Below are 14944 nucleotides of genomic sequence, written 5' to 3' on the forward strand. Positions count from 1 at the left end.
TAATATCGGCCTCTGTTTAATCTCCCCAGTTGTCAACTACCCCGGCTTTGCCATATTGTATAAGACACCACATCTCCATGCTTAGCCTTGGATTTACTCCTTCGACAACTCAGCGTTACACTTATACGTAAGCGCCTCGCCCCTGCGTGCCACCCGTTTTGGCCATATTGTCCTCGAATAGACCAGCAAGACAGCATCGCTCAGAGTCGATACAGATACGCCTGTACACCAGCACAGTCGACTACAACACTAGTTTTTGTGCCTCGAGGGGGCCACCGCACTGGGCTGTCATCCTGCTCAATACCCCCAAGTACCACTCGGCTACTCGCAGCATAGGTCACCTAGCATCTCGTCCAACCTCTACGCCGGCCTTGTTCTCACTCCTGGAAGCTGGAATCGCCAAGTATACCCACGGCCTTGCATGTAACACCAGACGCCTGCACTGCTGGCATCTGTCTTGGCTGGACCTATTGTTCTCCCAATGTAAGACATACAGCCCATGCTCCATCCCAGAACCCAGTTATCCGGGTTCGTATCGGTTGTTGGTCGGAAGCAGAACCGGCTCCATTTGCATTCCTTCGCTGTTGCCATCTTGTAACACAGCAGGATCGCCGACCTAGAAGATCCCTTGACTGACACTGCTTACAGAACCATAACCACATCTGGTTCCCCTCCGTCCTACGCCCTCTTTCTTCAATGTCTACTGCTGTCGAGTCTTCTCATCACATTCTTGGCACCAACCCTACGCTCAACACCATGTCTCGATCACTTCACGCTCATCGCGAGGCCTACTCCTCAAGGCACGCACACTACACGCCAGAACAGCAACCACAACAGCCGCACTTGTATCGTCAACAGCAACAACACAGGCTGCCTCCCGTGACCACCATAATACCCACCACTGGTCCTGGTCTTGTTTCTTCTTCCTGCGATCCAGCTTATCGAGGCCATAGCCGGACTTACTACTCCGACTACCCAACTCCTTCACCAGTGGGACAAACACCCCCTCAACTCCCGATTACATATAACGAGGCTCGTTCTCATCATGGGAGACACCTAGACGGCCGTCTTTCCCCGGCCTATTCCACTGCTGCCAGTGAAAGGTCAACCGTGGAGTCCACCTACGAGTCTCGTTCAAGGCAAATGAACCATATTCGCGATCACCAGGTGCATGCTGAGCCATCTTGGTCACCTTTCCACCAGCAGCCCTCGCGACTAAGACAGGAGTCATTCAGCCATTCCACCATGACACGAAAGGCATCCGCACCCGAAAACAACCACTATGGCAACAGCAACAACAACTCCCCACCACCCAAGGGATCACAAACTCCATCAAACTCACAGCAAGGCGGTTCTCCAAGGCAGGAATCCCGGCCCATGAGCATATCCAATCTCATAAGCACCGACAATACCAGAAACACACGGAACCCGGTCCCCCCACCACCCTCAGGCAAAAAGACCGACTACCAAATATCCGTCCGCCAACAGCCCTTCGCCGCCCGCAGCTGCGGCTTCGGCGAGCGCGACCGGCGCGTCATCGACCCGCCGCCCATTGTGCAACTGACCATTCACAACGATACCCTCTCACGCGAAGAGCTCAGCCGCCTCCTGCGGCACCAATTCAGCGTCATCCACTGCAGCATCTGGGACGAGACGGGCGTCAAGGACATGAGCAGCATGCCCGAGGACTTCCGACAGCAGCGACGTTTGATGGGGACGTTGGTTGCGTCCCCCTTTGTCGGGTTGGATGAGAACGGGGAGGAGGGCTGTTTCTTTTGTTTCCCCGACCTGAGCTGTCGTACACCGGGGATTTTTAGGCTGAAGTTTGCGCTGGTGGTGCTGGACCCCGCGAGGATGATGGCGGGCGATAGAAGCAGTATTGTCGCCACGGCGATGAGCGAGCCGTTTCAGGTGTATAATGCGAAGGATTTTCCGGGGATGAAGGCTAGTACGCCGTTGACGAAGAGACTCAAAGAGCAGGGGTGTTTGATTAGTATTAAGAAGGGGAATGAGAAGGGGGGTTCCGGGGGTGGGGGTAAAGGTGAGAGGGAGGAGAGTGGGGAGGAGGATGAGGGGAGGGATGAGGAGGATGTGGAGGAGAGCGGGAGGGGAGGAGGGAGGAAGGGGAGGAAGAGGCAGAAGAGGGGGTCTTTGTGAACTTTTTTTCGGTTCGGCTTTTCGGTTTCTTCCCGATTTTCACCTATGTTACGGCTCATGACACGCTATATACCCATTTCCCTATTTCTTCTCTATCTAGGGTTTTCAAACGATATCATTTCACCTCGTCGAAAAGCGGTTTGAACAACAGGTTGGCTTTTTGGTTTCAAAAAAGCGAAGAGCTTCTTTTGGTTCATAAGCTCTGCTTCCCCACAATTTTTATCAATCATCACTTAACAGCGCCAGTGGTTTAGTGGTAAAATCCATCGTTGCCATCGATGGGCCCCGCGTTCGATTCGCGGCTGGCGCAAATCTTTTGCATTTTTTTCCAACCCTTCTTATCCCTCTTTAGTAGTCTCCTTCACTTTCCCTTTTTCTCCTTCCCGCTTGTTGTTCGAATCAGCCTTTTTTGGGGAGAGGAAGGAAGGATGGCCGGGTTACGATACCCTAATTTTTCTTTCCCTTATCATGGAAGGAAGGATCCAGAGGAAATGGGGTGAATAGGGAAAGAGCAACAGGTTGTGCATGGATAACTGAAATTGGTAAATTACCTCTATTTCTGCTTCTAGGCACCAAAAGCAACAAGGGAAGGAGCAAGTTGGTGGGATTCTGGAGTTGGTTCACAGATCTTCTGGCTCCATCTCTAATTTTGGCTTCTTGGTGGAAACCTATCATCGATGGGGGGCTTTGTCTGATCATGCCCTGGATACCGACAACTCAGAGGAAGAAATAACAAGAGAGAGCACGGACAAGGCATCAGGATCAGAGAGTGATAACGCATGTCACGCCTCACCAAGCTCATTGGCATCTGGGGTTATCGTCTAGGGGAGCTACTAGGCTCCATTCCGCCTTCCCTTTTCATCACCAAGCTTTACAACTGCTGGTCACATTTGTTGGAGACAGCTGTTGGAGACATGTGAAAGGGAAAGGTGAGATAATTCAAGTGTGCGTTTTACCAAAGTACTTATCATCTACCAGGTACCGGCATACTATGATCACCAGACCCGTTACCTTGCTTTTGATGTTTGTGATCATGATGCTCTGTGGGCGGCTGGGTTAAGCAGGCACGCAGTGTCTTATCAACTTTGACTTCGAAATAGACTCAACTGCAGTCTGCACACCTCTATCACTTACCCGGCTACCCGGCTACCCAGCTGCCCACCCAGTTACCTACCCAGCTACTTACTTACTTACATACACCTGCCTTTTTCACTCCATCTGTCCGAAGCCCATCTAGTGTTTCCGTAGATGGTATTGGTTCCCAAACAAAACTCCAGTTACTCTAGTCACTCTAGTCACTCTAGCCCAAGCAGCTACGATGCGAGGTATGTCTCACCTTTCTCCCCCCCCCCCCCAATTTCATGATCTTCAGGGTATGCCCAAATCCGACCTTTCTTTCTGAGTCCACTAGGTTAAGTAAATCATCACAAAGCGCAAGATTCGATATGTGTATGGGCTTTGGCGGGGGGTTATTATTGAAGCGTTGTCGTTGCTTTTGCGGGCTAGAGCCCTCTTCCATCAGTATCTCATGTCGATCTTCGCCTATTTCGTGGGTTAGGCTTGATACAATCTTGGGAGCTTGGGGATTCGGGGTAGGTAGGGGTTGGTGAATGTTTGTGTAACCATGACTACACTACCAGGACAACCTATGTACATTGTACAAGAACCTTGCAAGCCTGACTACCAGTTACTGACACCGATCGTGATAGCGATGGGGAGGATGGATGGATCGGGGTGGTAGGCAGAGAAGGGACGGGACGGGAATGAGGCGGGGAGTGATGAGATGGGCAGGTACGTAGTCAATCAGAGAGAGAGATTGATGAGAGAGGAGGACCAAGGGGGTACAATGGGAGGAGGAAACGGGGGTGATGATGGCGATGAACAGCTGGAGGGACATGAGGAAGGGTAAGATGAGTGCTTGAGTGGTGAGCAAGCGGTACTTGTCTCGTAGAGGTCTCACTAGCAAATCGTTTTGCTCATGATAGAGGAGATGGTATCAATGGTCTGTATTTTGTAGCCTCCATCCATCATGACCCAGAGGCAGCAGTCGTCCCCCCCCCCCCCCCCCCGGCGAATACACCCGGGGCAGACTCCTTTGCTGTTCTAGTATTTCGGCTTGAGATCGGCAAAGATTGGACCGGTCTGCTTCTGCGTGTCATCATCTGATTTCCCCCTGCCTGCGATCTCAGCCCATTCCTTAGCAGCCAGTTTATACGCCTCCCTCTCCATCTTGGAAAGCCCAGGCTCATCCATTCTCGTCTTGCAAAGGCGCTCCAATTTCATGGCCGCCTTCCTTTCGCCGCCTTGCGCCGCTCTCTTCAACCGCAGCTCCGCCTCCTCATTGAAGAGTCGCATAGCCTCAGTCAGAGCCTCAACATCCTCACCCTTGTAAAAGTCCATAAAGGCATCCGACAACTCAAGCCCTTCTTCCCCGCCACTCTTGATCCAGTCATCAAGCTTTTCAGCCTCAAACTGCATCAAAACCGCCAGCGCATAGTGCCCTTGCTCCTGATCCAGCTCGTCGGCCGCGATCCGCAGCTCCTCGACGGCTGCGCTGGTTTGCTTCATCATCGCCAGCGCCATCCCCTTCCTGACGCGGTACATGCCCTCCCACGTCCAGAGCGGCACGCGCGCGGGCTGCTTGTCCAGCGGCAACAGCCGCATGAGCATCTCTTGCCTGCGCAGCGCGTACGCGCCGGTCTCCTTGCGGACCACCAAGCCCAGCATCATCTCCTTCATACCGCTGAAGAAGCTCAAGGTTCTGACCAGGAACGGGAGTCTTTCACTCTTGCCGCCTGATTCCAAGGCGTGGAAGACAAGCGGCTCGACCTTGTACCGTCCCGGACTCCGCTTGTAGCCGTCCATGGCCTTGTTCAGGTACATCATCGCGATCTCGGGCCTCTTGGGATCCCACAGCTCGACGGCCTTCCAGGTGCAGGCGTTGGCGTCGCCCTTGTTCAGCAGCTCCTGGTACTTGGTCTGGATGTAGCGGTACGTCTCGCTCTTGGGGTCGCGGCGGCGGGCGATGTGCTCAAAGTAGCGGTACAGCGTCAGGATGGCGGGCGGGTAGTTGAGCGTGGACAACATGTGCAGGATGTGCATGCCCATTTGCCAGAACGCGGGCACCTCGAAGTGCGGGTGGATGAGCAGGAAACCGCAGTAGTAAAGGCGCGAGACGGGGAAGTAGTCCTCGCGCATCATACGCGTCTTCCACGTCGACTCGTGCTTGACGGCCACGCACATGTAGGCGAGGAGAGTCTCGATGCAATCTTGCGCGGTCATGTTGGGCGTCTGGAGGTGGGAGATGAGGAATTCCCATTGTTCAAAGGTGGGGCCTTCGTACTTTTCGAAATAGGGACCGGTTTCAGTTCTTCTTCGCTGGATTTTGGCGGCTTTGGCGTATGAACGTCGTTGCTGTGATGCCGGTTGGCTATGGCTGCTTGGCGAGCTCGATGAGGATGGTTGGTGCGATGGTATCGACGCCCATACATGATGAAGCGCAACTGGCGACACTGGTTGTAGAGATGAAAGGCGACATGTTTGCCGCACCAGAGCCCGGGATCTGTGCATGACTGGATGTGAAAGGGTTGTGAGCCTTGAGCTCACTTTGACTGAGGTGAGTTGAAGGAGGTGAAGTGAGGTTAAAGTGTGGTGGAGAATATGGGACTGTTGATGTTCGGGTACCTAGCTGTTAGTGTATCCGGTAGTACCGTACCTCTACCTGTTAGATATGTTCCTGCTTTGGTCTACAAACCCACCATACAGACGGTATTAGCCCATAATCGTAACTGGGATAGGCCAATAAATTGTGACCGTAATAGATATGAAAAAAAGGGTATATCTGTGGTATCGAACAGTTGTGAGCATCAGAGTAGAACACCGGAGTACAGAGACGCAGGTAGCGGTGCGAGGGAAATTGTTAGTGCTCCTCGACGTTGGATTTGGTGTTGTTTACGCCTCTGCAGGGGGGTGTGCTGAATACAAGAAGAGGGTCAGGAACCGCAAGCGCAATCAATTGAGCCAATCAGGAAGCTTTGAGACTGCCACCAGACCCTGTTCGGCCGAAAAAAAGTGTGAATTGGAGAAAGTTCAAACCTTCGAATTGCGAACCCTTTTGGTCCCTTCACTTGAGATTCCCGTCCTCATATCGCCTCATCCGAACCACTTCTTTTTTTTTTTTTTTAAGTTTTCCCAAGAACTGGAATTTCAGTTCACACACAATTCTTGACAAGAAAGTCGGATTTTCAAAAAGCCGTACTTCAGAGAAATCTTGCCACGGCGCATCATCAAAATGGCACCAAGGACTCGAGGCCAAACAGCAAGGGAGAACTCCCCCGAAAAGGCTGCTGCCACTCCCGCAAAGGCACCTCGTGCAACCAAGGCTGCGGCCAAGAAGAACACCCCCAGGAAGACTGCTTTGAAGAGGGCGGCTGAGATTGTAGAGACTGAGCAGGTGGAGGTTGAGAGCACGGTTCAGACACCCTTGAAGGAGTCATCGACAGAATCCTCCGTCTCGATCAGGAGTACCAAGCACGTCGAGATCGAGATCCCTATCCCAACATCGGCCGCCAAGACACAGGACCCTGATACAACAATGGAAGGAGAATCGCAACTATTCCAGACCCCAACCGAGCAGCCGCGGGGAAAGCACATCACATTTGACGAAAGCGAGCAGGAGGAGTTTGTCACGCCAAGAGAGGCGCCGGCTGTCAACCCGTTGGAAGAGAGCTTGAAGGCGAAGAAGGAAGAGCAGAAGCAAAGTGAGGAGGATTCGGAAGAGGAGGACAGTGACGACGAAGCTCCTGAGGCGGTCTCTACTAATGCGGCTCAGGCCAAATCTTTGGAGGCTGAGAAGGCTGCCCAACGGGCCGCCGAGCAGTAAGTCACTATGCGGTACCGCGGGATGTGGTGATTGAGACATGATTCTGACAAGTTACTACAGGAAAGCTGCTGCGGAGAAGAAGAGACGCCAAGAGCGCGATGCCATCCTCAAGGAGCAAGCAAAGTCCAAGAAGCGCGCCGCCAAGAAGGTTGAGCAACCGAGTGAGGACGAAGCCGAGTCAGAGGCTGAGGAGGATGCTGCGGCGGCATTGCCCGAGAAGAGGAAGCGGGAGATCCCGAAGCTGCTTCCCCTTGAGCTTTTGGAGTCTGACGATGAAGACGACGAGGCTCCTCAGAGGTCAGATTCAGCCGATGGAGCTAAGAGGAGAAAGGTGGTTCGTGAAGCCAAGGGTCCCAAGGACGAGAAGGTCGGTTCGACAGTGTTCAGAGTTGTGCCGAACAACACAAACCAGAGCCTGGCGCCCAAGGTGAAGAGGCAAGCGTTGAACCTCAAGGAGACCCTCCTGCTCCGAAACAGGAAGCCGCAAGTGAAGAGCGGGTTCTTTAGGCGGTAAGCTGCGACGTGCAGATCGTGGGAGAGGACTGAGGAAGTGAAAGAACGAGGCGGACAACTTACACGTGTACAACCCGACGATATCTCATTCCGCTGGTGATCAACAATAGCGATCACACTGTTCCTGGCGGTGGTAGGAACTCGAGAGCCGAGCGGACGAGCGGACAGGAAGTTGGCACAACAAGGACTCCAGTGTCATTAGTCGGACGCAGGTACAGCGATCCACAACTGGATGGAGATATGACGAAACAAGGGTCCCAGTTAATGATACCAAACCACCAAAAGTAAACACACCTTTAGCCGAGTCCCGTTTTGAACATTGTCTCGTGAAAGTGGTGTTATTTGCTTCTGAAAGATGAAGGTTTCTGATATGCTGAATCGCAGATGTATCTGGCTTAAAGTGGTGCCATAGAAGAACTTGCAGCTTGGAACCACCATTGACAGCAGCGACAATCGGACCTTCTCGCAACTGGATCCCACCCGCCAAGCAACCATTCACGCGAAAACCTCAAGGAACGACAACCAGCTCCGGGTTGGGAATCGCACGTGTGACAGGCTCTGGTGCCCTAAACTTGCAGATGATAATCCACTTTTACGTCTGATGCCTCCGCCCTAGCTACCTACCGAGTCCCGACCCCTCTTCCAGCGACATAAGGTACAAGAGGTACGTGATCCCACTTGGTCCCGTCCCATCTCGAGCTCTGTTTCCAACTTCCACTCCAACATCACATCATCACAACTTTGACATCTGCTTCTGCTTCCTGCAACCCCCTAGATACTCCCTTTTATAATACTATCAAACAAACAAATCGCCCAAAATGGCTCGCAAGTTCTTCGTCGGCGGTAACTTCAAGATGTGCGTCAATTCCCAATCCCAGAGCTGAGGGGAGCTTCCCCAACACTTTTACCCCGCCATTACCATCATCATCGCATCCCGTCATATGTCACGAAAACCCCCGCGGTAATGACTCGGTCGGCTAACCAAACAAACCGCTATTTCCAGGAACGGGACCCGGAAGGATCTCAAGGCCATCGTTGACAACCTTAACAATGCCCAATTGGACCCCAACGTCGGTATGTTTGCAACGCCAGAGCAAGAACTGGGGGAATCAGCAACATAATGCTCAATGCTGACCACAACATAAACAGAGGTCGTGATCGCCCCTCCCGCCCTCTACCTTGAATTCGTCAAGCAGAACCTCACCAAGCCCAACATTGAGGTCGCCGCCCAGAACGTCTTCAACAAGCCTAACGGCGCCTTCACCGGCGAGATCAGCGTCTCGCAGCTCCAGGATCTCGGCATCAAGTGGACCCTCCTCGGCCACTCTGAGCGCCGCAACGAGCTCGGCGAGTCGGACGAGTTCGTCGCCTCCAAGACCAAGTTCGCCCTCGACAACGGCATCTCGGTCATCTGGTGCTGCGGCGAGTCCAAGGACACCCGCCAGGCCGGCGAGACCATCAAGTTCGTTGAGAACCAGCTCGCCGCTCTCGCCAAGGAGATCAACGACTGGAAGAACGTCGTCATCGCCTACGAGCCCATCTGGGCCATCGGTACCGGCCTCGTCGCCACCAAGGAGCAGGCCCAGGAGGTCCACGCCTCCATCCGCAGCTGGCTCAAGCAGAACGTCAGCGAGAAGGTTGCTGAGGAGACTCGCATCCTCTACGGTGGCTCTGTCAACGCCAAGAACTGCAAGGACCTTGCCAAGGAGGAGGACATTGACGGTTTCCTTGTTGGCGGTGCCAGCTTGAAGCCCGAGTGTGAGTACACGCCATTGTTGCAACGAGATGAAGAAAGATGGCTAACATGATGATACGCAGTCGTCGACATCATCAACTCCAAGCAGTAGGCTACCTGCCCATAAAAGTTTCATAGCTTTATAACAACCGCACGTCTTGTCAGCGCATAGGGGGCTGACATCTGCGGAATTATATAGGCTGGGAAACGGTGTTGAGAACAAGGCTAAAATATAAAAAAAGTTAAATGTCCTATATGTGTTTCAGTTGGGGATCGAAAAAGGGACTATGTGCTTCCTGTAGTCTGTTTATGACTTCCCTGTGACACTAATCACCGTAACTCTTTATGATTCCTCCACTCGCTCTCCTCAGATGTTCACCACAAGTTCCAGCGTTGACAGTCGATCACCAGGAACCACAGGATAATGTCTGATGCTTGGAAACTGGGAGAATCCATCATCGGAACTTGATAAATCTGGAGAGCGACTTCAGAACAACCATGTAACCAATCGTACTCCTTGATACTGCCAAAAACTTTTTGATGTCCTTATTCATATTCATACATTCCACATGGTATATACAATCGACCCAACAACCGAGCCAAGCCAGCCAGCTACCAAACCAGCACCGGCTCAGCACCGGCGTAGCCCACCTCCAACATTCCCCAACACCAAACACAACCAACGCCTTATACAACCAAGCCCTGCCCGTGATAAGGCGACCAGACGCCTCTGACACTGGGGTTCGTGCTGGTGACGGGCTTCTTGAACTTCTGGGGCTTCTCGCCGCTCGCGTCCCGGAGGAGCTCCGCCTTCTTGAGGATCTCCAGCGGCTCCATGTTGCGCACGCAGATGGCCTTGGTGCGCCCGTTGATGTAGTGGCCCATGATGATCGGGTGCTTGGCGGGCCGGGGGGAGACGACGAACTCGATCTGAGGGTTGGCGGCGGCGAATTTGGGGAGGAGGGATTTGATGAAGCCGCTGTGGGTGAGAGAGGGGAGGACGTGGTTAGTAACTGGGGCAGTATGGGGGGAGGAGGAGAGACTTCGAGGAGAGTTGGGGGTTTGCAAAGGTGGTATGGAGCGAGGGCGACGTAGGAGGACGTGAAAGTCTTGGTCTTGGATGATGAGGATGGTGGTGTCGAGGACGTATGGAGGATAGGACTCGGTAGGTAGGTAGGGAGAGTATTCGATCGGAAGGGATAATGCTGCTGCTGTCATGTCGAAGGATCGTGAACGTACTTCATGCCCCGGGAGCTGCCAGCCCAGTCACTGTAGTGGATGTCCAACTTCTTGCACTGCAAGACGAATGCGCCGACGCCATTCTACCAACGATTAGCAACTTTTCTTGATTAGTGTAATTGCTCAGGGCTGTTGTCTAACTACTTACACGGCCGGCAGAGGAGATCTGCGTCAATGCTTTTATCGTCATTGTTGTTGTGATGCTCTTCTTCGTCGCCGCCGTCCTCGCCTTGCAACAAGTCCGAGTCCACCAGGGTTCACGATCCGGAGGGTGCGACTTGAACTTCTGCCAGACTCCCGCCCGTCGCGCGCCGGCACGGCACTGGGGGACCCACCCACTGCAAAAGCGGTCGGCAGAATTTCATTGCGATTCCACCCCTCATTGGGTGTGTGCGTAGTGATAAAGATGAAGGGTGCACGGTCCCTCTTTCGCAATGGTCAAGCGCGCGAGAGCTGGAGCAAGAGCTGCGAGGCTGCCAGTGGACGACACAGCAACAACGGTCGCCCAAACTGGACAGGGCCCTTGCTGCTCCCGCCTCCCGCCCTCTCTCTTTCTGTCAAGCAAAGTCGCGAATGCGGTTTTGACGTTTCTCGCAACCCGACAACACCACATTATCGCCATCACGAGCTTTGGCAAATAGTAACAGCGTTAAAGCTTGGTTATTGAACTGTTCTCGCCCGGCTTTCTGAACAGCGGATAAAACGACAGACGACATTTCCTGGTTTCCGACCGACATATTTCATTCGACGACAAATAAGATCAACCACAACACCAACAACCAGCTACAGCGACACGTGAAGCGGCAATGACGGACAGGCTCCCGCCTAATCTCCTTGCGCTCTTCGCGCCCCGGCCACCTCTGCGCTGGGTGCCGCCCTGCGATGTTGCTCCCGAAGAGCGCAAGTCGGCCTTCATCACCCCAGTTTCCGACTTCCTTCCTGCCATGCAGGCCTACGAGCAGGAATACGAGTACCATCCGACCGAGAGCTGGCTGGAGGCCCGCGACCGCAAGAAGCGCGAGAAGAAGGAGGCTTTGGAGAAGCTGGTGACCGAGGGTCCCAAGAATTGTACGCGGCAACCCCCCAACGTTGCGCGCAGTTGTACTCGCTACTCCTTTACTTGACAACCGTGTTTTTGTTGTTATGCGGCTTGCTAACAGATGACGTTTGTTGCAGACAACCCCAATGACGATCCCAACATCAGAGGAGATGCTTTCAAGACGCTGATAGTGGCGCGTCTTGACTACCGTGCTGATGAACAGGATCTCGAGCGCGAGTTCAGCCGCTTCGGTCCCATCGAGCGTGTGAGTTTGCCATCCCCCACCATGGCAGCATATCTATGCATGTGTTGTTGACGTTTGGCTGACACGAAAACAGATCCGTATCATCAGAGATAGCCACGCCGATGAAAACCCGAACAAGAAGAAAAAGCCCCACCGTGGCTATGCTTTTGTCGTTTTCGAACGCGAAAAGGACATGAGAGGTAATGACCAGCCCCCCTTGACCCCCCCTTCTTGACATCCAACCAGCACACACAGACAAGGAAACGCCCGCTGTCGGTGCTTTCTGTAAGCCCACAACCAGGACTCAATGGCCCTCAAGCTTGCCTGTCCTGCGGAAACTTTTTCGTCTTCCCTTTATCCATTCATCTTCCACGTCGTATACCTTAAAGGTAGTATTTGTTCTTCATGGTAAGGCCTTACTGACACCTGCGCCTGTGGCGCATGCGCAATCCAGCTGCTCTAGATGGCTGTGATGGCATCCGTATCAAGGATCGCCGCATCAAGGTCGATGTAGAGAGAGGCCGCACGGTCAAGGGATGGAAACCTCGTCGTCTCGGTGGCGGTCTTGGTGGCCGTGGTTACACCAAAGCGATGCCTGCTAGGCCCATGGGTCCCGGTGGATTTGGCGGTCCCGGTGGCTTCCGCGGCGGTGGTTTCGGTGGTGGATTCAGAGGACGCGACCGCGGCTTCAGGGGTGGTGGCGGCCCCGGCGGCCCCGGCGGCGGCTTTGGAGGCGGTGATCGCTTCGGTGGACGTAGCGGTGGCGGCGGTTTCGGCGGCGGACGTGACGGCGGCCGTGGCTTCGGCGCCCCAGGTGGCAGCAGTTTCTCCCCTCCGTCGAATGCTCCCAACGGCCCCGGCGGTGGCTTCGGCGGCCGTGACCGTGACAGCCATCGTGACAGGGACCGCGATCGCGACAGCCGCAGGGACGGTCCTAGCGGAAGCAGCGGTGGGTACGGTGGGCGTGATGGCGGTCGCTCATATGATGACAGATCTGGCGGCGGAGGTTTCCGCGGCGGCGAACGCAACGCTCGGCAGACTGGCAGCAACATGGAGCCCATCAGGCCTAGAGAACCCGGAGCCCCAAGGGAAACCAGAGACGGTGGGTATCACGGTGGCCGCGACTACGACAGGCCCAGAGATCACGACGACTCGTCGAGGAAACGCGGGTACGACGGCGGACACGAAGACCCCAGAAAGTTGCGTCGCTATTAGACATGATGATGGTCGCCGAACAACATTGACAGACCTAATCAACAACATACTGGTCCGGTTTGTCTCGTGGTGGGTATCATCAGCCCCCTCTCACTGCTCTCAAGTTTCTACTCAGTATTCTTCCCTTTTCCTTCGACGATAAGGGTAAGCCACGACGTTCACTTCTCACGTGTCATACTTTGACTATGGGCCGTGTCAACTATCCACGACCAGGATAGTGGGAGGTATCGATATTTCAGACACTTTGTCGTCCAAAGCGGATGTGATTATCTTTCCGATGGCTAAGGTAACCGCGTCATAACGATCCAAAGAGCAATGGTTTGCATGCTCAGCAGTCCAAATGGTATCCTCCGACTTTTCGTCACATCAGTCCAGACAACTCAAGAAGGTCTAGAAAACCAGGTGGCACTGGTGAGAGAGTTCGTCAACGCATGCACGGTGGTGGCGCCCGTCGCATACAAACTTCGCAACTTAGGACAGTACACTCAAAAGCGTTCCGCCATTGTCTTCTCAGGAGCAACAAGACATCCATCAGCATCCGTCGCAGGAAGGTAAAATCGAGGTAAAAAGACCGAAGGCCAGTTGCTTTTCGCGCTTTCGATCTTGTGTCTTCTTCCTTTTTTCTTTTTCCGTTACTTGTATCATATCAAGTTTTTGTTTAACCCGTGTACTGTTGAATCAAAACAAAGGAGCAAAAATCACGGGTGGGTAGGTAGGAAAGAACAAAATGACATTGTTAGCGTAAAGGTATGAAGTTGATAAGCGTTGTAGCTTTGTATCTCTGAAATGTAGCGTCATGTTGGCTCTTCGAGTCCCAACGTTCTGAGAACAGAGCGTAGTTGCTGGTTGTATACAGGAGCAAACCGAGAGGGGATGCTGAAGGTACCGCTAGCGCAACCTCAGGGCACAACCAGAGAAGGAACCTTTGCTCGTTTGTCGATCTTCGAGTTGGGGGTGACAACGGTTCAACTTGGGGAACTCGTGGTTTTGTTGTTTGGGTTTCAAATTGTAGATACCTTCCTGGCAGACAACCCGAACCCTGAGGGCACGAGTAGTCTCGATGCCTTCACTTTCTTCTGTTCTCTTAACCTTGTAAGTTCAAGTCAGAAACAGCCATCACAGCAGCTCATGTCATTGCCGATGCCCGCATTCGTGACCTGCATCATTTATCCCACAAAGCTGTGGATATCAAGGACAGGCATAGAACTTACACCAACCCCAACCCAAACAAAATCGAAGCCCTCACCATCCCCCGGTCTCCACCACACAAAGTGGAAAGAGACCAGGGTCGCTGTTCGAGCCTGCTTGCTCACAACCACAAAATCTTCTTTTCACACAGAATCACCATCATCATAATACGAACAGTTACAAAGCAGACTTCGAACCATAGCCAGCCCTCAAAACAAAAGAGGATAAAATGCAAAAAGACAACAAAAAGTCAAAAAGAAGAGGAAGTGTTTGATCGTTTATCACTCGGATACCGGGAGTCGAACCCGGGGCTGTTGAGAAGGCAGACACTTCTGGAGAAGTGAGAGTCAACGATGTTACCGCTACACCATACCCGATTTTTGGAGGGGGAATGGTTTCCGTACTTCCTTGTTGGAGGGAGGCTTCAGATGACGGACTTATGTATCGGGATCCGCCTCTCGTCCGCAAAATGTACAATTTTATTTTTGACTTCTGACGCCATCTTTGTCCTCAAGGAAGGAGCTAGGAATCTGAGTTGGGGACTTTGTGCAGTGGAATGCGGTGATCATGATGCGCTTCCGCGTCGAAAGATGTATATATCCTTTGGTTCTCATTACTTTGGAGCACATGATGGCGAGGGTCTACTCTCTTGCTCGATTCATCTCAGCTGTTTTAGCAGAGCTTTATCACGGGCTGGGTGTACCATGACCAGGTCCTAGAAACCACCAAAAG

General features: G+C 53.2%; 6 protein-coding genes and 2 non-coding genes across 8 annotated transcripts; 5 read left to right on the forward strand and 3 right to left on the reverse strand.

The window, feature by feature from the left end:
• The first annotated feature begins 311 nt into the window (after positions 1-311).
• B0H65DRAFT_278547 (velvet factor-domain-containing protein) lies at positions 312-2381 on the forward strand. Its single transcript, XM_062822846.1, has 2 exons — positions 312-483; positions 649-2381. The coding sequence occupies exon 2, from the start codon at positions 697-699 to the stop codon at positions 2155-2157; it is 1461 nt and encodes a 486-aa protein (XP_062679945.1). The 5' UTR covers positions 312-483; positions 649-696; the 3' UTR covers positions 2158-2381.
• A 15-nt stretch (positions 2382-2396) lies between these two features.
• B0H65DRAFT_t354 lies at positions 2397-2467 on the forward strand. Its single transcript has one exon. It is a non-coding gene; the product is annotated as a tRNA-Gly (tRNA).
• A 1758-nt stretch (positions 2468-4225) lies between these two features.
• Positions 4226-6119, reverse strand: B0H65DRAFT_474292 (uncharacterized protein). The gene has a single exon (XM_062827237.1). The coding sequence runs from the start codon at positions 5725-5727 to the stop codon at positions 4261-4263; it is 1467 nt and encodes a 488-aa protein (XP_062679946.1). The 5' UTR covers positions 5728-6119; the 3' UTR covers positions 4226-4260.
• A 329-nt stretch (positions 6120-6448) lies between these two features.
• On the forward strand, positions 6449-7553 carry B0H65DRAFT_431207 (uncharacterized protein; the record flags this gene model as incomplete). Its single annotated transcript, XM_062824930.1, has 2 exons — positions 6449-7035; positions 7100-7553. The coding sequence occupies 2 exons, from the start codon at positions 6449-6451 to the stop codon at positions 7551-7553; spliced, it is 1041 nt and encodes a 346-aa protein (XP_062679947.1).
• An 817-nt stretch (positions 7554-8370) lies between these two features.
• Positions 8371-9399, forward strand: B0H65DRAFT_551404 (Triosephosphate isomerase; the record flags this gene model as incomplete). The annotated part of the gene is made up of 4 exons (XM_062829805.1): positions 8371-8408; positions 8556-8626; positions 8702-9310; positions 9371-9399. The coding sequence occupies 4 exons, from the start codon at positions 8371-8373 to the stop codon at positions 9397-9399; spliced, it is 747 nt and encodes a 248-aa protein (XP_062679948.1).
• Positions 9400-9767: 368 nt separating this feature from the next.
• B0H65DRAFT_474307 (thioredoxin-like protein) lies at positions 9768-10874 on the reverse strand. Its single transcript, XM_062827238.1, has 3 exons — positions 10675-10874; positions 10527-10609; positions 9768-10266 (listed from the first exon to the last, which is right to left on the reverse strand). Exons 1-3 carry the CDS (start codon positions 10714-10716, stop codon positions 9975-9977), a joined length of 417 nt encoding a protein of 138 aa, XP_062679949.1. The 5' UTR covers positions 10717-10874; the 3' UTR covers positions 9768-9974.
• Positions 10875-11240: 366 nt separating this feature from the next.
• Positions 11241-13182, forward strand: B0H65DRAFT_278747 (U1 small nuclear ribonucleoprotein of 70kDa MW N terminal-domain-containing protein). Its single transcript, XM_062822847.1, has 4 exons — positions 11241-11627; positions 11703-11830; positions 11904-12009; positions 12264-13182. The coding sequence occupies exons 1-4, from the start codon at positions 11333-11335 to the stop codon at positions 13022-13024; spliced, it is 1290 nt and encodes a 429-aa protein (XP_062679950.1). The 5' UTR covers positions 11241-11332; the 3' UTR covers positions 13025-13182.
• A 1314-nt stretch (positions 13183-14496) lies between these two features.
• Positions 14497-14589, reverse strand: B0H65DRAFT_t360. Its single transcript has one exon. It is a non-coding gene; the product is annotated as a tRNA-Glu (tRNA).
• Between the last annotated feature and the right edge of the window lie 355 nt (positions 14590-14944).

Source organism: Neurospora tetraspora, assembly GCF_033439725.1.
Source record: "Neurospora tetraspora strain CBS 560.94 chromosome Unknown B0H65scaffold_6, whole genome shotgun sequence".
Taxonomy (NCBI): domain Eukaryota; kingdom Fungi; phylum Ascomycota; class Sordariomycetes; order Sordariales; family Sordariaceae; genus Neurospora; species Neurospora tetraspora.